At 39.5% G+C, this 25,041-nt stretch overlaps 1 protein-coding gene across 4 annotated transcripts; it reads left to right on the top strand.

The window, feature by feature from the left end:
• The first annotated feature begins 2,819 nt into the window (after positions 1-2,819).
• On the top strand, positions 2,820-23,513 carry GPR84 (G protein-coupled receptor 84). 4 transcript variants are annotated; one of them, XM_073670026.1, is made up of 3 exons: positions 2,820-2,963; positions 20,819-20,987; positions 22,205-23,513. In XM_073670026.1, the coding sequence occupies exon 3, from the start codon at positions 22,248-22,250 to the stop codon at positions 23,379-23,381; it is 1,134 nt and encodes a 377-aa protein (XP_073526127.1). In that variant the 5' UTR covers positions 2,820-2,963; positions 20,819-20,987; positions 22,205-22,247; the 3' UTR covers positions 23,382-23,513. The 4 variants fall into 4 exon arrangements, with proteins under 4 accessions (XP_073526127.1, XP_073526126.1, XP_073526129.1 ...); XM_073670031.1 differs by lacking the exon at positions 2,820-2,963 and adding an exon at positions 18,605-18,643; XM_073670025.1 differs by lacking the exon at positions 20,819-20,987 and having other exon boundaries at positions 2,835-2,963.
• Positions 23,514-25,041: the final 1,528 nt, after the last annotated feature.

Raw genomic sequence — 25,041 nt, 5'->3', positions numbered from 1 at the left:
CCCCAAGCTTTTTAAGAGAATCATATATGGCGTGCCAGGAGACTCTATGGAATGCTTTCTCAGCATCCACCGAGAGCATCTAATTACAAATTTTTAACTGCATCTAGCCCAGGAAATACTTTGTGCCTAGTAGCAGTGTCTGCTAGTCAGCGGATTATCCCGGCTGTTAAGCAAGCTACACCACCTGTAGTTTGGACACTTCATTTTTTCAAAGGAAATGCTTCGGGACCACGGGATACTCAGTGAAGAGCATCAGGAGGCACCCCAAGGCATAGGGGCTGGGACTGGCAGTAGGATGCCTTGCAGTGGACAGCCGAGCTCGATCCTTATAAAAGCTTTTTAACTGCAGCAGCTTTAGTGGACGCTACTGGAGCTGGAATTACGCGGCTGCTGGCATGAGACTTGCCCTCCAATAGATCCTTGTAAATGGATTTAAAGTGTATTCATTCAAATTAGAGAGACAATTTAAATTAAAAAGCTTAGAGCTGCCTCCACCACAAGTGGGCTCGCTCGACCCACCAGCGGACAGGCACCAGTATTGGGAGAGGGGGGCTGGCCGTCAGGGTTCACCGCGGCTCTGGCACAAACCCGGCGACACGGAGGTGGCATGGGCAGGAGCGGACTGAACGTGTCGGCTTCTCACTTTTTGGATTTTAGAAGGGCATGACATGCCTATATCTGTGTCTCCCCCTCCTTTTACTCCTCCACCTCTTTTCTTTTCGCATGACTATATGTACTTGTCACTTTTCCATGCGTTAGTTGTGTCTTCTGAGCAGTTTGTCAGCTTTTGGACACCTTTGAAGGTGTTTTCTATGTGTTTCTATGTGTTTTTGTTTGCCTGCCATTGGTTTTAACGGTGTTCGAAGGTGTTCGACGAACAGTTCGGCGAACACACGGGTGTTCGACGAACCGAACCGAACTCGAACACTACGGGGGTGGCTCAACACTACTCCCAACATTGGCTCTTGCTTGTGCTGATCATAATGTGAGCAAGGAACAATGATGAGGGCAGCGTTCAGCACCTGGTGCCTGGTGCTAACTGCACACTGATTCCCAAGCGCCGGTACGTGTGATCCTGATGCGGCACACGGTTGCCACATGTGTGCCACAATATAGTAGAAATTCACCGTACACTCTGGACTTGGGTGATGCAAAATTTATTATATCTCCGTGAAAATAAAAATGCAAAATTCATCAAGTTCAGTGCTTGGGTACATGCGACGAATAGAACACAAAAGTTTCGACCCTAAGTGGGTCTTTTTCCAAATTCATTGTTTGCAGGGTAGGATTATTCTGTGAAATCATTCGAACAGTGTCTAGTGTTAGAAATATTTAAAGTAGCTGGTCCTCGTTGTAGGATAGAGGTGTTAAGTGTATACAGTGCTGTATTTCTCAGTCTTTTCGGCTTTTGTTGGCTGCACAGGCAACACAGAATAATCCTACCCTGCGAACAATGATAGTTTGAAAAAGACCCACTTAAGGTCGAAACATTTGTGTTATATTGGTCGCATGCACCCAAGCACTGAGCTTGTTGAATTTAGCATTTTTGCTTTTCATGCAGATATAGTAAATTTTGCATCACCCAAGCCCAGAATGTGCGGTGAATTTCTACCATATTGTTATAGGGGCATCATACCCCATTCCACCAGCACCTCAAAAATGTATTGTGTGCACGGTAATCATTTATACAGACATGTGTGCCACACACGGACATCTCCTGTACCGGAAATATCTGAACGTGTGAAACCGCCCTTAGGCTGTATGCCCATGATGAGTTTTTGGGGAGTCTTTGATCCGTCAAAAATATAGCATTTTAGGTCACATTCACACGTTCAGTATTTTACCTCAGTATTTGTAAGTCAAAATCAGTATTGGAATGATCAGAGGAAAAGTATGATAGAAACACGTCACCACTTCTGTATTTATCACCCACTCCTGGTTTTGGCTTACAAATACTGATGTAAAATACTGATCAAATACTGAAAGTGTTCACATGTGGCCTTACAGTTCCAGCATACTAGATGGGATTTATAGAAATCTCACGCCCACTGTGCATTTTTTTTTACTGACCTGCGGTGCATTTCAAATCTGTAATGTGTCAATTTCTCTTGCGGGTGCGCTGAGTTTTATATGCACATTTTTCCAATAGACTTGCATTAGGTGCGGAAAAGCAGGTAAAAAATTCACATACCTTTTTAGTTAATTTCCAGGACAGAAACACACCAAAAATGCAGGTAATCTGCACATGACTGAATCAAGAAAGTTTTGTTAAAGCCAAATACCAGGAAATATCAAAAACAAAGCAGCTTTATATAAAACATGAGACAAAATAATGTGTCAAAAACGCAATGAAAAATTGCAAGTAACCTAATTTAAATAAAAGGTGCAGATTTTCTGCAATATCAAAAACTCATCCAAAAGCTCATCGTGGGAACATAGTCTTAGAATGTATAAGAGCAGTCAAACCTATACAAAGCCAAATATGCAAAATATGTGTTGTATGTAAAAGTGACACAAACCTGAGCCAGGAGAAAAGACCGGTAATCAGGAATTTCCCCATTACCATTCCCTCCTCAACCCCTTCCATAACCTCTATCTGCCCCTTAGCCAGAAACTCCTTTACAGTCAGACGAGGCTGAGTTATGCCATACGTCATAAGTGCAGTACTTCACCTTCCTGTCTGAAAACTTCAAAATAAGCTCCTTGAATTTCCCAAGATGTGAGTCAGATAAGACGGCACTACACGCCCTGTTGTATAAGGTGAGCCTTCCATACCATCACTTCCTGAAACTGAATGGGTTAATAATGTTGCAACATAGTTTGTCTCCTTTCCAGATTGTGTACCTGCCCATTACACTGAGGTATTGGAAGTATTTCCTCCCACTGTCTTGAGGGAAGGCAGAAGAAGAGCAGCAGGACAGAGAGCGCTGGGACTCGGCTGTCTGCTATCCAGCTGCTGGGAGGTGAGTCTTGTAGGGATGTATACGGTGTCTATAGAGTCTGCAGCGGAAAATAGAGATATGTTTAATTATTTTAGTTTTTTATTACCACTTATATTAATTAAAGAATACCCAAATTACAAGGGGAAGAAAAAGACCCTACTACTTAGACCGGGGACTCTACTGAGACTTACTGATCCCAATAATTACACAAGTGTGCACTTGGGAAGACGCATTGTGAAATTGTATGTAATGTGATTGTATGGCATTGCGTGACATCAAGTTTATACATGTGATGTCACACGTCTTTAATATTGTGCTTGTATTAATCAAATAAGACATATTATATCCCCCAACTTAGAACTATTGCCATCTTGGCTTGCACATTGGATGAAATCAAATCGCAACTTAGCACTTACAATGTCACCATGGAGCATTAGGTGTATGTTCACACTGAGTTCTATTATATGGCTTTTGAAGTGGATCCACTGCAAAAATCTACATAGAAAAAACTCTTTGCGAACATAACCTAAATAGTTGTATATGTTCTGCAAATCTCACCATAGAAGTGGCAATTAATTATCTGTTAATGATTGGACAGCTGATGACTATCATGATAAGGGCTCATTTAGACGTCCGGTTTTGCAAATAAACAAAAAACGAGACCAATTATTCTGATCAGGGTGCGTTCAGAGTCTGATCGGAGTGTGGTCCCAGTGTAATTTGTTTTGCTCATATGTGGAGTGAAAAAAAATAACGTTTCTCGGATGTCATTCGAGTGCAGTACGACTTTTTTTCATGGACCCGTAGACTTGCATTGCTGATTATGATCCGACCCTCAGATCAAAATTGGACATGTCTCCATGATTTTATGCGGACTACGCGGTCCGCTAAAATCAAACATGTGAATTGCCCCATACACTATCACAGGCACAAGTGCTATCCGTGAAAATACCGGATAGCACTCATACGCAAAAATCAGACATCTGAATGAACCCTAAAGTAATTGGTGACAGGAAAGTTTAGAAACAATAAGAACATACATTTTAGAGTTTTGTCCTCTGCAACTTTTCTGCTACTGTTTAATTACCTTCTAATATATTCTGTACATAATAATATATAGTGAAAATATATTAATGGGGGGTGTTTTAGCTTTCTGTAACTTCTTGCACCTGAACTGACACATGCAGCACACATAGTACCAAGATGCATGGACACCGCATGATGCCTAAATAGTTCCATACACGGACCCAACTAAGGGTTCACTCACACTGCCGTATAACACGGCCGAGTACTATCCGATGTTTTATCAGATAGCACTCGGCCTAATGTTATACTATGGGGCAGTGCAGATCTGTGATTATTTACTCATGCTGATTCCCATCCTGTGAGTGCATCCCAGAATCAGCTTAAATGCACCCATACAAGTCTATAGGTGTGTGTGAAACATTGAACTGCAATTGGATGTCATCCGAGTGCAGTACTATTACCGCAGACGCTGGCAATGGAGAAATGACTTTCTCTGTCTCCTCCGCACCTGTGCTGTGATAGTGCACTGTTCTTCGCATGAGACAGACACTTGGATCAGACTCTGACAGTTTGAATTGAGTGTCATTATCATAATTGGCCTGATTCTCTCACATGAGAGAATATACGGCAGTGTAAGCGAGCCCTAATAAGAATAGTACCCTGCATGTGACTCCTCAGCACTTGTGCCAAACAGTACAGTACATTTCTCCTTTCCACAACAACCTCTGCCACTTGTTTTCACCCAGTGCCACATGCATCAACAGGGCGTGTGCCTTTATAATTCATGTGGCAAATAAAGCACAGATACTCGTGCACAGTTACCTTTGTCCGCTCGCATTTGTAGATCTCTGTGTTTTAATTCACCATTTTCTAGATCGTTGCTTGCTGTCAGTAAATGAAAACTTGTTTGTTTTCATCTCTCTGTTCCGGCGTGTTTTTTTTTTTTTTTTTTTTTCAATGTGCTCGATCCATTTTTCATTCTGTTTTTACACTTCTTTTGTATCCATTTTTGTGTTATAAAGAAAAAATGTTCTTAGCTTTTTTCACTTATTAAACTGTAAAATATGGCGAGTTTGATCAGCAAGTGGGGCATGTCTCTGTGTTCTTTTTGGCTGACAATCCGTCTGCAAAAAAAGAGGATACTTGAAAAGTCCCTTTGATTGTAATGGGACTGTGATTTAATTGTAAAAATAAAAGCTAACACACCAACCAAAAAACCCAATGTGTGAAACAAGTTGCAATGTTTCCTAAATGTATCAGGGGCTCCACAGCTCACAGATGATTATCTAGATTGGATACAACTACTGTATGTCTAGTTGTCTATATTTCAGCTGTGCACAGGTTTAGTTTTGTAAAAAGCTTTCAGCCTGGTTGTCAGCTTTCTAAAAAGTTGCAACGTTTTTGTGCAAATTTCTTTCAATCCCCCTGGAATGATTTTATGGACGCCAGAAACTTTTGTACAAATTTTGTGCAATTTAGCAAAACGTGCAACTTTCTGAAATTCACAAAGCAGGTTGAAAGCAATGATAGAGCTCTTTTGATTTTGCACAAAATTTATGAACCACTTGTGCTAGTTTTAAGAATTTGATTTAAAAAAAGTCAATGAATGCCACAAGCCAAAAAAAAGTAAAGTGACTTTAAAAAAAATGATGAATCAAGCCCTTAGTGCCCTAAATGATTGGTGTAAAATACACCAAAGTCATAATCTGAAGCTTCTGGACACAGGTGCAAAGTCTGTAATAGGACTCCCACCTAACACATGCCATATGTAATATAAGGCCATGGCCCCACTCTCAGTATTTGGTCAGTATTCAGTCAGTATTTTTTCTCAGGAGTGGGAGCCAAAACCAGGTGAGGAACAATCAGAGAAAAGGTATAATAGAAACAAGTCACCAATTCTGCATTTATCACCCACTCCTGGTTTTGTCTCCCACTCCTGAGAAAAAATACTGACCGAACACGGATAGTGGGGCCGTGGCCTTAGGCGATTGATTTCTATGGGTGCCATATTATACTGGCGGACAAACTTGTAATATAGCTATGTGCATGAGATTTAATCGTAAATACTTAGGGACTATTCATATGTCACGGTCATGTTGAGGTTTTTGCCTTGAATTTGCCCTATATTTATTGATGCATTTTTTTGCCAAAAATGTTTTAGTTGTGGCAAAATTGTACCTAGCAGTTTTGCCGTCATTATGAAAATCACAGGAAAAAAGTGTGACAAAACCACAAAGAAAACAATTATTGCAAGTACGCCCATACTGAGTGTATCATGGTGTTGGGAGTTTCTCCATGTTTTACTTGAGGTAATCACAATTTACTGTCTCGCCTATTTCCATCTCATCTTCCATAGCCTACCACACACTTTGAAAATCTATGAATCACAAAATAATCAAGCCTCTTTTATCTACTTTTCTGATGGATAATGATCTGGCTGTGACACACCATAGAACCAAGTGACCGGATAGAGACCCTTATATCTATTGTAAATGTTCAGTGCTTTGCATAATAATTGTTATAACTGTTACCGCTGCTTCTTACCGAATAAGTAAGATTGCAAAACAGTTTATTGGTCTCTAATCTGATAATCTTCTTTAATTTTGTATCCTAATTACAGTTGATCGAGTATGTCTCATTAACCCTTTCGGCGAGCATGCTCGGGTGCTCGCCGAGTATTTTGGCATGCTCGGCATTTCTTTTACTGTCGCCGCAGCTGCAAGTGTCACAGCTGTTAGACAATAGTTGTACAATATTGAAAGTCAGGAGCAAAGATCGCTCAAAGTATTTCGTATCTAAGGCCACATTCACATGTTCAGTATTTGATCAGTATTTTACATCAGTATTTGTAAGCCAACTATGCAGAACTGGTGACGTATTTGTATTATACTTTTCTTCTGAATGTTCCTCCTGGTTTTGGCTAATGGAAAATACTGACCAAATATTGAATGTGTGAACATGGCCTCATAGGAATACTGAAGCATAAAGTAGTTGGAAGCCAGAAATCGCAGGAAATAGCCAGATTAGTGAGATTAGATTAGTGATTTGAGTTTTAAATAATCAGTTCTGTGTCACATTACGGAAAAAATACAGAGTTTCAATGGCTGTTTCTCCATCAATAAATTATATGGAAAACGTACAGCATCATTAGGTTTAGAATGAGAATGTTTCTATAAATACAGATAATAATATTAATAAGAGCAATTCATCATTGTTTTCACGCCTGTTCTCTGGTGTAAAAATGATTCTAAGGCTATGTGCCCACGATGCAGAAATGCTCCGGATTTTTCCTGAGTGTTTCTGCATCTCCCTGGCAGAAAAAAAAACGCATGCGGATTGTACATTCGGATTGTACATGCGTTCTTCCTGCCAGGGACAAGTGGATGTGAAGCGTTCTTCACATGCATTTCCGCATGCGGGTTGACAAGCGCTTTCCAAGCGATTTTAGCATCACTTGGAAAGTGCTTGTCAACTTGGTCACACTGTATAAATCCATGCAACCGGCATGGATTTATATACTGTGACCGAAAGAATGTTTAAAAATAAAAAATAAATCTATACTTACCTTCCAATGGCCCCCGCAGTCTTGCTTCACTCGGTGCTGACTGCCGCCAGATCGTGGTACACTGAAGGACCTGCCAACGTCAACATCGCGTGACCCGTCACATGACTATGACGTCAGCGCAGGTCCTTCAGTCCATTTCGATTTGCCGGCATGGGATGACGAGCGCAGCGGGGGCCGCTAGAAGGTAAGTATCATATTTATTTTTTATTTTATTCTTTTTTTCACAGTTTCTATGGTACCCGAGTCCGGAGGAGACTCTCCTCTTCTCTAGACCTGGGTACCATACGCACATTGGAACACGTGGATTGCGCATCTACATATACAGTGATGCGGAATCCATGCGTTCTAATGCAAGTCAATGGCGGCGAAAACGCAGCACTTCCGCAAAATAATTGGTAGTGCTGCGTTTTTTTCCGCAATGATAATCCGCAGCGGAAATTTCCGCAGCATGTGCACAGCACATACAGATTATCATTGGGGAACATGGCCGGCCTTCTACCATGCGTTTTTTAAGCGTTTCTGCAGCGTTTTTGCCGCTGCGGAAACGCTTAAAAAAGCACATCGTGAGCACACAGCCTAATAATGTCTTTCATGTTTGCAGCTTATTCATTTTTTTTCTGCCTTTATTTAAGCAAACTTTACTTGGTTTGGTCTGTTTTTTTATTTTTTTAATAAAGTGACCATAGTTTACTTTATCCAGAAGTTTTAGCCTAATTCATGGTCTGGGACTTGTGGAAATTTTTGCACAATTGTACTCCAGTACCAAATTTGCCTAATGTTATTTAGTATATTACTTAGTTGAAACTTAACATGTGACATTTTAAAAGTTCATGCAACTTTTTGTATTAGAAAAGTACAAAAAAGTAAAAGGCACAAAAAAGGGAACATCCTTTCATTTTGCGCAATATTCATCTACCACCATGCATCATTTTGAAGAATTTGGAGCAACAAATGCCAAAAGACAAAAATAAAAGTCACTTAAAAAAAGCAAATAGTAAACCGTGGCCTAAATTGTAAAAATGTAAAAGTTTTCAAAAATCTTAAATTTTGCACTTTCAGAAGACATTTTGCTTCCTTATTTCCTGCCTTCCAGTAATACAAACAAGCAACACCTAAAGCTATAGATTGCTGTTTGTAAGTACTGGCAAACTGATGACAGTGTGGAAATCCCAATAAGGAAGAGTGAAAGTTGTGAAAGTTCCCCACAAGGATGCCTATGCAGTCACTTTTCTGACAAAATAATAGGACACAATACTTTATTTAAATCAGGGATGCACAACCTTTTCTGGTTAGAGGGCCTCTTTATCAGACTGAACCAAACCTAAGGGCTACAATTATTAAACTTAAATGTCAAATATAAGTATTCCTTTATTTCATATCAAAATATATTCTATAAATATACAAAATATTTCACTTCCAGGACTTCCACCTATTAGAGAATGGGGAGTCACCATTTCTTATGCTCACAGTTCAGAAAGGAAGAGATAATGCTTGCATGAGATTCTCCACTCTGGTTTATGTGAGTTGATGAAAAAGTGTTTCACTGTCCCTATAAACTAAAGTGAAGACAGACACGTATTTGAATGACCACTTATCTGTTCCCGAGTGCAGAAAAATATTCGGAAGACACCATTTCTGCTGATATCCCAAAGATGGCCACAAGGACCATACAGTGCAGCATGCACTGGTCGTGTCTGTTTTTTGGACCAGACAGTGCCAATTTAAATGGCCGATAGTTTCAGCCCAACCCACTTAAGAAATTATGCACATTTTACAACTGGCGTGCGCCTCTTCTAGAAATGTTACTCCAGTCACAAATTTGATGAATTTGTCAGGTGTGTTAAGCCTTTCCCCATGCCAACTCCACCCACTTTGGCAGAATTGGGCAAAACTATGGTGAAAATGCCAGAATTCTGGCAAAAACACCTTCATAAACCCGGCTTCAAATGTTTAGTATTAAAGGAAAAAAGTTTTGTTTTAAAACAAGGTGGAACACACCATAAACATTTGTCTTGTCGATCAAAAGGCTTGTTATTTCTATGGTGAGAGACGCTTAGCCCGAGGAATAGGTTTATACAGTTAAATTATGTCTGATCCTTTTCATTTTAGGGCAAACAAAAGAGATTTGTCTACTAGTCAACATAGATTTTGGGATGACCAACAAAAATCTCATATTAATGGCCAACTTTAGCTTACGAATTCGAAGACCATGCTGATGTCAGTAGAACAAAAGTGAAATAATAACTCCTACTGGAAATGTTACATGCAAAGGGGTAGTCCGGTCAGAATATATTGATGGCCTATGCTGATAAAAGGTCATCAATTTCAGATTGATGGGGGGGTAAGACACCCGACGCCAACAAAGATCAATGAGTTTACATCCAATACCACTATAGCTTGTACCGCCTGAATGAAGTTGCATAGCTCCATTCATTTTGTAGTGGCTGCTGCCTGGTACTGCAGAACAGTATATTATGACGGGACATAGTTTACATTGCGAAATGTTTGGGGGCTTGGTGTAACAGTAGTTGTTATGGATTTAGTGTCTGGGTTTGATGTTAATGGTTGTGTAAAGGCTGAATATGTGATACAATCTTTCTAACCCAGGTGTGGAATAGTCCAAGCATTTCTTGAGATAAGATTCAGTGACAGACTATCTTTTGGGATGGAAGGCAAAAGTCCAAACTTCTGATTTTAATCTTTTATTGTGAGTAAATTTAAAAATAGTCACATAATTAGTAAAAGACTTACTACAGACAGTGACATCAAATATAAGCCGCTAAGTAAAACTGAAATAAGAAAAAGGAAACAAAGTAAAACAAATCTCCCACTCATCAGACACATGAGATACCACAATGATACCGTTCTCCCCCTGTCATTCTGTTTCACCTGACTATCATGGACGGCTGAGCTGTAACTTCAGTTTTTTGGCTATAGGTTCAGTGCTGATCTCCATCTTTGAGGAAGGCGGCAGTAACAAGCAGGAGACACTTCACAAAGGAAGATAAAATATACTATTAGTACAGTGAAAAAAACACAAAATTTGAGCTTGGTTTAAGTTGTTATACATGCAGCACATAAATGTATGTGTCACAATGGTCATGAATCAGAAAAACCTACAAGAAGCAAAATGAACATAAACCCTGCTGTAAATAAATAAAAAGAAAGTGCATTTAAATTAAATAGGGTTCTTAGTAACACTGGTTTTGATCAAAAATCTTATGAAAGCTATCCCACCGCAACAAGGTGGACCCGCTCGGGAAAGAACCTACTCTGTGTAATATTAAAAACCTTACCATGTGTCAAAGTTGACCTCTGTGTGAATAAGGGCAGACTGAGGCTCCGGTATTAGTACAGTGTATTAGAAAGTGCCACAAGTTATGTCCCCAAGACATTTGGTAAAATAAAGATAAAATGGCCATACCATTTAATGTAGCTACGTAGATGGCCTAGATAGCAATATTGAATCTCTTTAAAGCATTGCAGGACTGTATGGCACTATTATTGGGGAGGCAATATACAGTATAACAGGATCATGTCAACGCCATACTTTTAGCATTATTCGGAAGTAGGGCAGCCTGTTTCTACCTATGGTAAGAATTTTTAAGCTTATGAACACCAATAAATTCACTGAGAATTAGGCCAAATTCACACATTCAGTGTTTGGTCAGTATTTGTAAGTCAAAATCAGGAGTGGAACAATCAGCGGTAGTATAAAAGTATAACAGAAGTATAGATTCTAATGGGTGCATTATGTGTGTCTCCAGTACATATGAAAATTGTCCATCACACATACTGGAAACACTGATTCGTGAACGGGGCCTTAGGCTGTGTGCCCGTGAGTTTTTGATGCTGTGTATTTTTGCTGCGTCGAAAACACAGCATCTTATATGAGATGTGTTTATACATTACAAGAGAAACGACCCCCAACTAACCTAAAAGTGCAGTTGTCCTACCCCAGAATAGAGAGTTGATCAGATCAGACTGAGTATCTGCACATCATGTCATTTGGGGAGTTGGCGTGCACTCTGTCGTTCTTCGAGGTGCTGGTAGAACGGGGTACATGACCCCTCGACCAAGGCAAGAGAAATTCACCGCATACTTTTTATTAAGGTGATGTAAAGTTTTATTATCTGTGAAAGCAGACATATGCAAAAAGGTGCTGGGAGATGTGTGACAAAGCTACATTTTGACCCTTTCATGGTCTTTATCATTTCCAGAAAGAGCACACGTAGGTGCGGGAGCGCCATGTGGAGCCCAGACAGCACAGCGCCCTACCTACATAACTCTGAATTTGTGACTTCCTTCCATTTGCATGGGTAACCTTATTTTTCAGGAACCAACGACATTGTGAAAAAGACCCTGGAAGGGTCGAAACGTCATGTAACTTTGTCGCACATATCCCAGCACCTTTTTGCATACGTCTGCTTTCACGGATATTAAAACTTTGCATCACCTGAATTAAGAGTGTGCAGTGAATTTTTCTTGCCTTTTTCTCAAAAGGAACACATTTACAGAATATCTGGTGTATTTTTCCTGAAGCATCTTTTTTTTATCAATTTTTTGTTGTTTCCTGAGCACTTTTTGATGTTTTTACTGCTGGGTTGTCTGTTTTTACTGCATTTTTGTGGCATCTTTTTAACTGGTGTTTACCAGTCATCTTTTTAAAGGTTTACAAAAATGTTAGGAAAACGCTAAAAAAGATTCCAGGGCATCTTTTGAGACTTCCCATTGATTTGTATTGTAAAGATTGTGCTCAGAGTGGAAAATATCAGAAAAACAGTCAGGTCACTTTTTTTTAACCACTTGGCAACTTTTGGAAACCTGAAGCGGTTAAACGAAGCTCAAAAGCCTCAACGTATGATCAGCAAGTGTTTTTTTTATATAGAAATATATATGATTATGCTTTTGAGCGTTTAGTTAGCTAATTAATTTGCCTAAAAAAAACATGTCGTGTGAATACACCCTTAGGCTGCGTGCCCACTATGCGTTTTTCAAGAGTTTTTGCCACGGAATTTCCACAGCGAAAACGCTTAAGAAACCCTTGGTAATAGGTGTCCCATGGTCCCCAATGATAATCCGCATGTGCTGTGCGCAAGCTGTGGAAATTTCCACTGCGGATTATCATTGCAGAAAAATACGCAGCATGTCCATTAATTTTGCGGACACGCAGCGTAATTGCCACCATTGACTTGCATTGAATCGCGTAATATCCGTATGAGCACATGTGCACAAGCGGTTATTATGCGATTCAATGTGCGGATGGTACCCGTGTCTGGAGAAGAGGAGACTCTCATCCAGACTTGGGTACCATAGAACCTGTTAAAAAAAAAAAAAGAATTTAAAATAAAAATAAAGATTATACTTACCTTCCGATGTCCCCCGGTGTTTTCTCCGTTACGTCCGGTCTGTGTTGTATGACTCGCAGTAGTGAGACAGGACCTGCCATGACGTCATATAGTCATGTGACAGGTCACGTGACCGCTGACGTCAGCGGTTGCGTGACCTGTCACATGACTATATGACGTCATGGCAGGTCCTTTCTCACCACCGTGAGCCATACAACACAGACCGGACGTAACGGAGAAAACACCGAGGGACATCGGAAGGTAAGTATAATCTTTTTTTTTTTACCAGTCTTATTCTTTTTTTTTTTAACTAACTTGGTCACACTACTATAAATCCATGCCGGTTGCTTGGATTTATATAGTGTGAACAAGTTGTCAAGCACTTTCCAAGTGATGCTAAAATCGCTTGGAAAAGCGCTTGATAACCCGCATGCAAAAACGCTTCTACCTGGCAGGAAAAACGCATGTAAAATCCGCATGCGTTTTTCCTGCCAGGGAGAAGCGGAAAAAATATGCAGCATTTCTGCATCATGGGCATATAGCCTTAGGCTATGTTTGCATGATGAGTTTTTTTATGATTTTTTGATGTGGCAGATATTCCGCAACATTTCTGCTCCTATTTTTTTTGTATATTTTTGGTGTGTCGTGTTTTAAATAAAACTGCTTTTTTTTATACTTCCTGGTACTTGGCTTTGACTAAACCCTATTAATATAGTCGTGTGCGGATTACATGTGTTTTTTATTGCATTTTAAATAAAACAGATGTGTTTTTTTTACTTGTGGATTTTCCGCATCTAATGCAATTGTATGGGGAAAAAAATATATAGTCAACCACTTTGAATAATTAACCCCTTTTATCCTAATAAAGGGATACTGATGAGCACTGCCAGTTTACCAAGCAGTGATTGTTTCTTTTAACGATTTCTAAAGCACTGCCGGGCTGTAATGATGTCCTTGATCTCCAGGTTTGGCTTTTTATGTTGCCATATTGCATTCGGTCAGTTATTGCAGGTTAAGTAAAGGCTGAAGTGTTGTAAAGTTATTGTGTAACCCTAACCTAAATGTCACTGAAGGGAAAGGGATAAAGAGGAAATCGGGCTGATATAGTAAAAAGAACTGTTCTTTTTACTATAGAGTCGCAGTATAGAACAGAGTAATATGGGGTTTGTTTAGAAATCTAATTAATGGCTTGTTAAAGAACATTACTAACAATGCACAATATAAAGATATAGCGATCATTAGAAAGGCTTTCCCCACTTTAACCTGAATAACTGACTGATTCATACGTGTGCTCTTCTCTTTCTAGAAATAAGAGCATGAGAAACATGCTTTCCTCTATCAGTCATAAGTATATAGTATGCCGAACTTAAGACATCACCTGAACATCCGCTAAAAATTCTCTGTCACCAATCCAATCTTAAACATGTTAACCCTAAACTATCTGGAAAATGGGTGTCTAGTCACTATGGTCAATATAAAATTAAATAAAATATATGCATATGTCATGAATGATGAAAATAGGAATACTCCCTTTAAGGAGGATCTGTCAATAGATTTAACAATACAAACTGTTAAAAAAGGGAATATGTCAGCGGGTTTTTGCTATTAAATCTGAGGGCTGCACAATGTAGGGGCAGAGAGCCTGATTCCAAGGATGTGTCACTTGTTAGGCTGTGTGCTGTAGTTTCAATGCAATCAGTGTTTTATCAGCAAGAGATTATCACTACAGGACTAGTTCTCACATGGACTGTAGTCAGGCTAATATGTGTAACCCCATCCCTACCACTGATTGGCAGCTTGCTGATGATTTACAGTGTACAGAGGAAACTGCATTGTGAGAACTGCTACATCGATGACTGAGAAAACAGGCATTCTATCAAAACTGCACCAAGCGTCCAATAAATGATACACAGCAAAAACCTGCTGACCGATTCCCTTTAAATAGAGCTGTTAGACCAGCTGAAGCTGGTGTACTTAGTTTGAAAATACATGTCAGAACAGCTATATAAACCTTGTTGAAAATTTTCCAGTCTGATATTTAGATGAGTCTATCTCTAGTCCAGATTGAAAGAATCTCTATAGCCATTCTGACATGAATTTTCAAAGTGTGTACACCAGTCTCATCAGGTCTAAGATTTATTTAATAATATATGCAATGTGTAATGGGAAATCTGGTGACAGATACTCTTTAAAGTCTTTTGTTGTTAAAAACTTGGGAAAGGTAGGTGACCACTAACAGAGCTGCCACTTACAGGAGCCTCTACAGGCTTCTGATATGCCCAGTGATACAGTCAGACACTCTTATTTTTTTTTCTATATCTTGGCAGGTGTTGTAGTCATCTATTCAGGACTGCAGAAAAGTTGGGTGACAATTCCTGGGGGAGTTGTAACTCTGGTTAAAAACAAGAATTCACAAATGATATCGGATGATGATTTCTTTAATTATAAGCTAGGCTTAAATATAGCTCATTACATTAATGAGAGTCACCTCAGGTAAATGAAAAGCCTTCTACAAAGTGTTATTACGAACCTTAATGGAATGTGAATACTGAAAATCCTTCACATAATAAGCTGTAAAACTACTAATAATGATAGACTGCAAAGCAAAGAATGTCCCCTGGATTTGAGCCAACTTATCTTCACCCATGATCATCTTTCAGGTATTGGCAAGCGATCCAGGAAATATAAAGTGTGTTAAAATGCAGAAAATATTTACTGACAATGTGACAATGTACTTACAAAACTTTATTAAAATTAGATACCGTAATATAGTGACCATAAAAAGTAAAGATTGAGCAGTGTTACTGGGTAGATGTATGCTACACGTATGTGTTGTGCAGGTTTGACCAAAATCAAACCATATTTCTACTAACAAAACACCTATACATTTATATTCTGTTCAGCGCATTTATATCAGGGAATGTTGGATGAAAAGTCTTATGTCGGCCATTATGGCTCCCTCACGGGTTGTCGGACAGCTTTTTCAGAATCCTAATTTCTAAATGGAAACATTTTTATGTCTCCTAGTCCTTTACTTCTGCACAACCAGACAGTAATGATGAGCTTGCACATCGATTACTAATTTTCATTTATCTTCCTTCGGGAAGAGTCAGACGGCCACATAAGTCAGAGGATGATCCCAACAGAATGCCGGACTGGCCGGTAGCTCTCCCGACCCGAGCGTGACAGAAGGTATTTCTATGCAGCTGTAACACTCGGGTCGGGAGAGCCGCCAGCCAGTCTAAGCATTGCGTCACGATCCTCGTATGAGATCCTTCAAGAAAGGGGTTTTCTAGATCTACAAAATTGATGACCAATCCTACATCTAGACCATAAATTGGTAAGGGCCCAATTTGTGCACCCATTCAGATCATCTGTATCAAAAAAGCTCCTACAAGTTCCGTATCTCGTTTAGGCTAAGGCCACATGGCAATTTTGGCAGAAAAACTTTTTTCACAGCCAAAGATCGCTATATGTCACTGCTACATCGCAGTGCAATACAAGTGAATCAGGTCCCTTTGGGACCCCAAGAGTACCACAACCACAACAAGCAATTAACAAAAGAATTAGACATTGTTGGATTTTTTTGTGACTTGCTCATCATGGTGACAGTACCCTTGGGGTCCCAATGTAACCACAGTCAGTTGTATAGCACTGCCATGTATCAATGACACATAGCGATCTTTGGCCAAGTGACCTGTATTGCAGCAAAAGTTACCGTGCACTCCTTGTATAGCTTTTTGATCAGCGTGCACTACTGTATTTAGCAGTGGCCATTTTGGGTATTGGCAGCTTTGTCTCGTTTCAAGCGAATACGATAAAATCTGTTATTCCCAGCATAGCTGCTTTTATATGTACAGCATTTTGGAGTATTGCAAACAATGAAAGGAACACAGACCTGCCCGGAGTATTGAGGTCTCTTCAACCATGCTGAGGTCTCAAGAGTCAACCCCCCCCCCCCGCTGATTTGCTATAGATGGCCTATCTTAAGGCTAGAACATCAATTTTATAAATCTGTAAAGCCTTTTTAAGAGGTTTCTGAAATAGAGATACAATTTTTTAATCAATTAATGTCTTAAAAACTTATGATTACAATAAGTTTATTTGCACATTTTTAGATTTGTGCTTCACTTTTAATAAGCTTCAACTTTATCCACGTAGTTGATTAGCAGAATCCTCCATCTTTCTGGGTTCTAGTAGCATATACACCTGGGCTGCAATGTTTAGCAACTTGCTGTAAAGCATACGGCCAGACTAGTGCTAAGATTAGGGGGACAGCCATTGCGAATTGGCAGAGGGCTAAAGTGGACCAAACAAAAAAAGGGTTCAGTTTAGAAGGTTGTAAAACCTGTGGTGGAAGCTCAGGACTATATATGAAGTTGAAGGGGTTGAAGGATGATCTCGGGCTGACATCAAGAGGTAATATATGTATAGGAGGGGATGGCATCTTCTGGTAGTGGCTTACACCAAACAATTCCTTTTTAGATATGGGCAAAAAAGCAATGAGTTGTGCAGTATGGGGCTGTCCCATGAAACCCTGTGAGTCATTTGATTCAACCCAATAGTGGAAACTAGGAGTGTGGAATGGACACAGACAGTGAGAGCCATTACAATTTTTCTTCTCTGACTAATTAATGGGGTCTAAATGGGGGTGGAGGGTGACTCCCCTTATAATGTCTCTATGTCCTTTAATGAAAGGACAGATAAGAAGAATTTGCGGATAATCTGCGCTTCTGGTATCTCATATAGTAAATCCAACTCCAGACCGAAAGTACATGCGGTTTTTCTTTAGTCAACACATTTCAATGTACTACAGACGTCTTCATCAAGACAAGAAAAGCAGCTTTTTCTTGTCCTGATGAAGTCTGTAGTACTTTGAAACGCGTTGACTAGATAAAGAAAAGCCGCATGTACTTTCGGTCTGGAGTTGGATTTATTATATGGGATACCAGCAGAGCAAATTATCCGCAAATTCTTCTTATCTGTGTTTTCCGGGTCTGATGACCCGTTGGACCTGCAGCAGCTGGATTTATAAGTGATTGAAATGTTGTTTATACACAACAAAATCAGGTTAGTATAACCTTATTTAAACACCTTCATCTCCCCTGGATAAAACCCTATTGCACTGTCTTTTTCCTCCTAGTTTTATTCTTTAAAGCAAGGAGTTATCTTGTTCTATTGAACCCCTTTCAAACATCATCGTTTAACTAAATTAGTCTTCCAATCGCATTTCAGGGATTCTGTTGTTTTCTGCGGAAATCATTTGTGATCTCCTCATTCACTTCTTGGAAATGAAGGAGTTACATTGCTGTAACTCTTCTAGGTTGAGTTTAGCCAACATATGATCTCGCCATAACCCCAGCACTCTGTCATTTAGTCATAATCAATCATGTGTTTGTATTTGTATCATTATAATATAAATTATATATGACCTCCCAGAGGTAGCATAGTGTGGTAGGTGATGATATCACTGTCTTAACTTTTTAAGTCTAATAATTAAGTTTAATAATTGTTTCTAATAAAGTTTAGTCTAATCATTGTGGTAAATTTATATAGGAACTTGCATCAGATAAAACAAGTAGCACAAAATAGTCCATAGAAGCAAGGGTTAACATTAGACTCAGCAAGTTAAAACGAGAACTAACGTTCGTACGGAGCTGATGGGAAATTATTGAGCAAGGTGGGGCTTTTAAGAAAATGCATTATATAAAGACAGCCTGGCCATACAAATTCAGATCATCAGAAGTGTGACACTGCATCTGGTGAGTACTGCATTTTTCAGACATTAAGACCGACTTCTTAACAAAATAACATCTTGTGTCTCATAGTCTGCAGTCAGTAAGGTCAGCACTGCCAGACCACCCTGACTGTTTCCTTAAGCCTGGTTTCATATAGGGCCATATCAAATAAGTGCCCTTATCTATCTCTCTCTAGGGCCATTTGGTGTTTTGTCTGTGTTCTCGTTTTTGGGAGATTTAATTTTTAATGCATCTCTAATAAACTATTTTTAGGGGATTTATATGTAAGATTGTATTATTAAAGAAGCTTAAAGATTGTGTGTGACTTATTAAGAAGCAAGGAGCCCATTTACTATTATTGCATGGGGTCCCACTGCTGTCTGTGTCTGACCCTGTTTATTTCCCTGATCTAAATTCTGTTAAAATGGGGTTTCAAAAAGCTGATCATGGGGGTCTTGGACTCGGAGTGGGATTGTTTCTTTTCACGTTAGCCAATAACACATAGATTTATTTATATTATACGGCAAGTATAAAATAAACTTCAAATTATTTAGCACAGATAATTTCATAGTTAGGCAAATGTCTTTAGAGAATTTAGCATCTGAATTAGACATGGGGGGTCTTTGGTGAAAAGTATTTGATCATGTGCTATTTCAGAAAAAATCCACATAACTGCATAAATAAATCATTTTATGCAATAAATTATTTCATGCACTTACGGCTACATTGCCGCCGAACTGCTTGGCAGTACCCAAAAAGTGCCACGCTTGACTCTTTCCAAGGTACCTAGAAGAGGAGGGAAAAGGACTCATAAAATGTGCCAGATTTACTACTGATGTGTGAAATAAGTGGCTTTAAAAAATACCATTCAAAAAGTAGTATAAAAAGGAAACAGTCTGACGTGTGACAAAATATACACCACATTTATTAAACTACTTGCACCACTGTGAAAGCTTTGATGCATTTTCTGACCGTCTTGTCTACATATAATTCATGCTATCTATATGTTGGACATCAATACTAAATCTGTGGGTTTCTTTTTCAAGCTGCAGCATCTACCTGGCAATTTTGCCACTTTTTTTTGAGAAGCAACCACATCAGTAGTCCATGGCCACCAGACGGGAGCTCTGTGAACCTCCTCCATTTTGCCAAATCCCCAGCACCTCTTCTGATAAGTAGGCTCAGAAGTAGGTCATACATGCAGTCGCCTCTGGACCTACAATTCAGAATAGGCATTGGGGATTCCAGCAAATAAGAGGAGGCTCAAAGGACTCCCGTTCGGAAGCCATGGAATACTGAAAGTGCAGCTGGACCTGGATAGTGAAAATCGATTTAATTATCTCTATTTATTAGTGAAATTTTCAATAGAGTGTTCTTTTTTTACCAATCACAGCATGCTTCAGATATGTATTTTTTTCCACAGACTTCTCTATATTAGTTGAAAAAGAAAGTAATTCATGGCATTTTTTTTACGAGTCAGAAGAAATACTGCAAAAAACTCTGTATAGAAAGACTAAAAGTAGCTATTCATGTAAGCACTTTAAAGGGGTTGTCCCACCACATTCCAACTAGACATTTCTGTCCCTGTTCAATACACTTGCATTGAGCAAGGCCACACGTCCAGTTGGCACATGACCGCATGTATGAAAATCGCATAAATGCGGTCACGCGCCCACCACTTTCAGCACCAGATAAACCTCACAGTACGCAGATCGCACAATGTGAGGATTCGTAAGTCTGCCGTCACCCACGGCCAGACAACCCCTTTAATGGCCTTTCAATAGGCCATCAATGAGTGATCGGTAGGGATGACCAACCTTCAAAAATCCCCACCAACTAGAAATACAAAAATCTATCTGCCAGTTTATTTATCTGTTGAGCAAAAAGATTCACAGGATTCTGGTCCAGTGGCCATGTTGTGATGCACACATGATGTTGCTCTGGGCCTACTAATCAGAAGAGATACCAAGGATGTTACCATGTAGTAGGTCATTCGAAGTGCTCGGGTCCTGTGGCTACAGATGACCAATATGGGCACTGGACCAAGGTCCTGCAAATATTTTTGCTTAAGTTTACTACCTATTTATCTGTCTCTCACATTTTGGCAGCCAAGACTTCATTACAGTTAATTTTAGATTACACATTAAGACCCATAATTATTACAACAATCCTAATGACTATTGTTCTCTGTATTTTTAGACAGCGTGCAGTGCTGTATTACCTCACCCTGTGGGAAATATAATACAGGCTTCAACTGGCTGTACAGGAAACCTGGAAATTCACCTTCTCACAAATAAAGCTTGCAAGAAAAAACAGCAATGCATTCCACACCTTAAGGACATCACTATAAATATATGTCCGGTTTCCAGTATGTAATCACTCTACTACTAAATGTGTACTAGAGGGGATAAAAATAAATGGAATTTACATTTTTTCTAAGATGCTGAATGAATTTCTAATTTGTGCTCCTTTCTGCATCTACCTACCTTATATGTGTTGAGGTGGACAGACAAGTTAAAGGGGGGAGGGGTTATGGTAATTTGGCATTAATGGCCTTTCTTCAGATAGGCCATGAATATCAGATTGGTGCAGGTTTGACTCCCAGCACCCCTATTTATCAGCTGACTGATGGAGCTTTAATGCTCTTGAGAGGTCTGTATCCTGTTCATTGATTTACAATTATTATTTTTTTACCTTTTGTATTTTTAATATTTTGTATTTATGTAAAAAATGTTTATTTATGACTGTTAAAAAAAAAAAAAATGTAATATATTTTTTCTTACTTTTTACTACTTCAGCCACTTTCTCCGGTCTCCTACACTGTAATTGCATCAGCTGTGAACTGTGCACTGCACCTCTTGTGAAGCCCAGTTCTCAGCTATAGGTCCTAGTGCTACAATTTCCCTCTGCCACTGCTACTGTGATCAGAGAGGAGCATTAACGTCTGCACTGCATGGATCACAGTAATTACCGGTGAGCCGTGAGCACATATCCGGGCACCAGGGCTGCAGCGGTCACTTCATTCAAGTGTGAGAACAGCTCACTGGATAAAATCATCACCACCGCCCTTGTGCCCAAACCTGTGTTTATCACTCACTGATAATTGTGATTATAGCGCTGAATCTGGCAAGGATATGACTGCTCCGCTTTGATCCCTGTAAGTATCGGTGAATGGTGACCTGGGCCAGTGCAAACTACACCACCCCTCTCGAATGGCTGTTCCTATGTTATGATCTTCAGCTGCTGTTATTTGTATTTCTTCCTGGAAAGCCTTGGTGCAAGGTTTTTGGGGAAATTATATTCCAAGGACCAAGCTTTCCCAATAACAGATACAACAGTGGATGAAGAAACTAACAATATAGGAGGAGGCATAAGAGGGGGTTGTAGTATGCACCTGCACCCCCTAATCCTATGGCGAACTGTAGTCAATGCTCATCGCAAAAAAATGTTTTACAATCGAATCCCCCACCCCCTTCTCTAAATTGGGGTTCAATTTAGAGGCATGTTAATTTCTTCCTAAAGCAGGTTGGTGTGATAATGAACATTAAAGTAACTTGAATTTTTTTTTATATTTTTTTTATATAGCCATTAAAAAGAAGATCTACAGTAGAAGAGACCATACATCACCATGAATCACTCAGATTCTGGGATGAATAATTCGGATCCCTTCTCCTGCTATCACCCATCTATTGTGGACTATCGTTACTTTGCAGTGACATGGGGTATCATCGTGTCTTTGGTGGGGACAGTCGGCAACGTGTTAACAGTAATTGCCTTTGCTTTGGATAAAAAGCTGCAGACTCGTTTCAACCTACTCATCATCAATCTAACTGTGGCGGACATCTTGTACTGCACGTTCCTACAGCCCTTCTCTGTAGACTCCTATCTACACTTATATTGGAGAAGTGGGGCCTGCTTCTGCCAAATATTCGGAATGCTGTTGTTTGTGTCCAATTCTGTATCAATTATGAATTTATGCCTCATCGCCATCAGTCGTTACATTCTCATCACCAACAATAAACTCTTTGATCGTATTTTTTCCAAGACGGGTGCAACACTCATTCTCCTGGGCACCTGGGTGGCAGGCTTTGCCAGCTTTGCACCACTTTGGAAAGTCTATGTGCTAGTTCCTAAAGTTTGTACTTGTAGCTTCCATCGTATAAGAGGGAGACCTTACACCACCATTCTGATGGGCTTTTACTTCGTGGTGGGCCTAAGCTGTGTTGGAATCTTCTATTTGCTCATCCATCTCAAAGTTAAATCTGCTTCCAAAGCTTTGGACCAGTACAAACTTACCAATGTCAAACATACAAAGGCAAATGTTTCCAATGCTAACTCTGGTGTAAATAGTAAATATCAGGAGGTGGAAGACAGTGGAGTAGACACAGGGGCCTCCAGTGAGATAATCTCCGAACATGTTACGACTTCCAAATCTACAGTGACATCTAATTCTACTGATTATGTTAGATCAGCCCCTGCAACAGTGCCCCAACCAAAAGACTCTGGATCCGATTTCAAAAAAGTCACTCGCATGTGCTTTGTGGTTTTTCTCTTCTTTGTAGTTAGCTATATCCCCTTTTTGTTGCTCAACATATTTGATGCCAAAAATGCTGCACCTCAAGTTATTCATATGATAGCGGCAAACCTCACATGGTTAAACAGTTGCATCAATCCCATACTATACGCAGCCATGAACCGACAGTTCTGTGATGCATATAAAAGAGTTCTCTTTTTAATCATTAATAAATTCAGAAGAACATAAGGCTTCCAAGAACTGTTCTATGAACGGACATTTGAAATCTGAATTGCAGGCATCACTGATAGACTGTTTGTTTGGAGAGTCGCTACGAAAAACACGTTTTTTTTATTTAAAGTATTTCTGAATGAATTCAAGCACAGATCATAATGTGGAAAGAAAAAGTAGAATATCCAATGGTATTTGAAGACATTTGCATTCATTTTACATTTATTTCCAAAAAGAACAGTTGAAATATATGGTAACTCAGAACTTGATGTTTTTATTTTCTTGCACATGAAGCTGTTTGTATATAATATATTTATGAGATATTAAATGTATATAGTTAATAATAAATCTTTATATTCTTATAAATGGTGAGAAAATCTATATTTATATATTTATTATGGACACCTCTCCGCCTTCTCTGTATTATGTCTACCTTTTTTTTACCTACCAAGGAGAGGAAAGTGACAACAGCATTGATAATCTAGGCTCAGATGACTGGCTAGGCACTGTCAATTTAAGTTGGTTTCTTTGCGACAACAGGTATAAATACTACAAATTTGGTGGAATCTGGGATCATTGCTTCCTGCAGCTTTTGTTTTAAGACTAATTTTGAATTAAAGATGAGAGCAAGGAATAACGCTGGGTATAGATGGCACGATTGTAATTGTTAAACAGTCGCCAATCAGCTACATGCAAGCCAATTGGTGGTCGATCAGTAGCCTGTTTGGATGGGCTGACCACATCCCTATGTGCACAGAACTACTGTTAACATGATATTCTATACACACAGAACAATTGTTTTATCAGCAGCACATATCGCGTTTGCACTGGATAAGCTTAAAACTCATCCCACCTGACGAGTGTTTTTGCTCGTTTGTCGGGTGTTTAGATTGGCTGATTGGGGGTGAACATTATAAGAAACGCTTGTTCCATGTTCATTAACCTGTCTAAATGGGCTTTAAAACTTTTGTTAAAAATGACCTGTCATCAGGTAAAACTGTGACCAGTTTTCGCTTTTATCATTATTCGCTCTAAAAATAAAAAACAGAAAATCACATTTTATGATTTTAAAATAATTAAATTGCATTTTATTGTATCAAATAAGTATTTGATCACCTAAACCAACCAGCGAGAATTCTAGCTCTCACAGATCTGTTAGTTGTTCTTTAAAAAGCCATCCTATTCAGCACTCATTACCTGTATTACTTGCACCTGTTTGAACTTGTTTCCTGTATAAAAGACATCTGTCCACACACTCAATCAATCACACTCCAACCTCTCCACCATGGCCAAGATAAAAGAGCTGTTTAAGAACTCCAGGGACAAAATTGTAGACCTGCACAAGGCTGGGGTGGGCTACAGGACACTAGGCAAGCAGCTTGGTGAGAAGGCAGCAACTGTAAGCACAATTATTACAAAATGGAAGAAACACAAGATGCCGGTAAATCTTCCTCGGTCTAGAGCTCCATGCAAGATCTCGCTTTGTGGAGTAAGGATGATTCTGAGAAAGGTTAGCAATCAGCCCAGAACTACATGTGAGGACCTGTTCAATGACCTAAAGAGAGCTGGGACCACAGTCTCAAACATTACCGCTAGTAACACATTATGCCGTCATGGATTAAAATCCTGCAGGGCACACAAGGTCCCCCTGCACATGCCAGCACATATCCAGGCTCGT

This window comes from Phyllobates terribilis, unplaced genomic scaffold, assembly GCF_046119375.1.
Source record: "Phyllobates terribilis strain yellow unplaced genomic scaffold, ASM4611937v1 Scaffold_2__4_contigs__length_985480577, whole genome shotgun sequence".
Taxonomy (NCBI): domain Eukaryota; kingdom Metazoa; phylum Chordata; class Amphibia; order Anura; family Dendrobatidae; genus Phyllobates; species Phyllobates terribilis.
The sequence above is the reverse complement of the archived record's forward strand: the minus strand, read 5'-3'. Positions and strand labels throughout refer to the sequence as shown.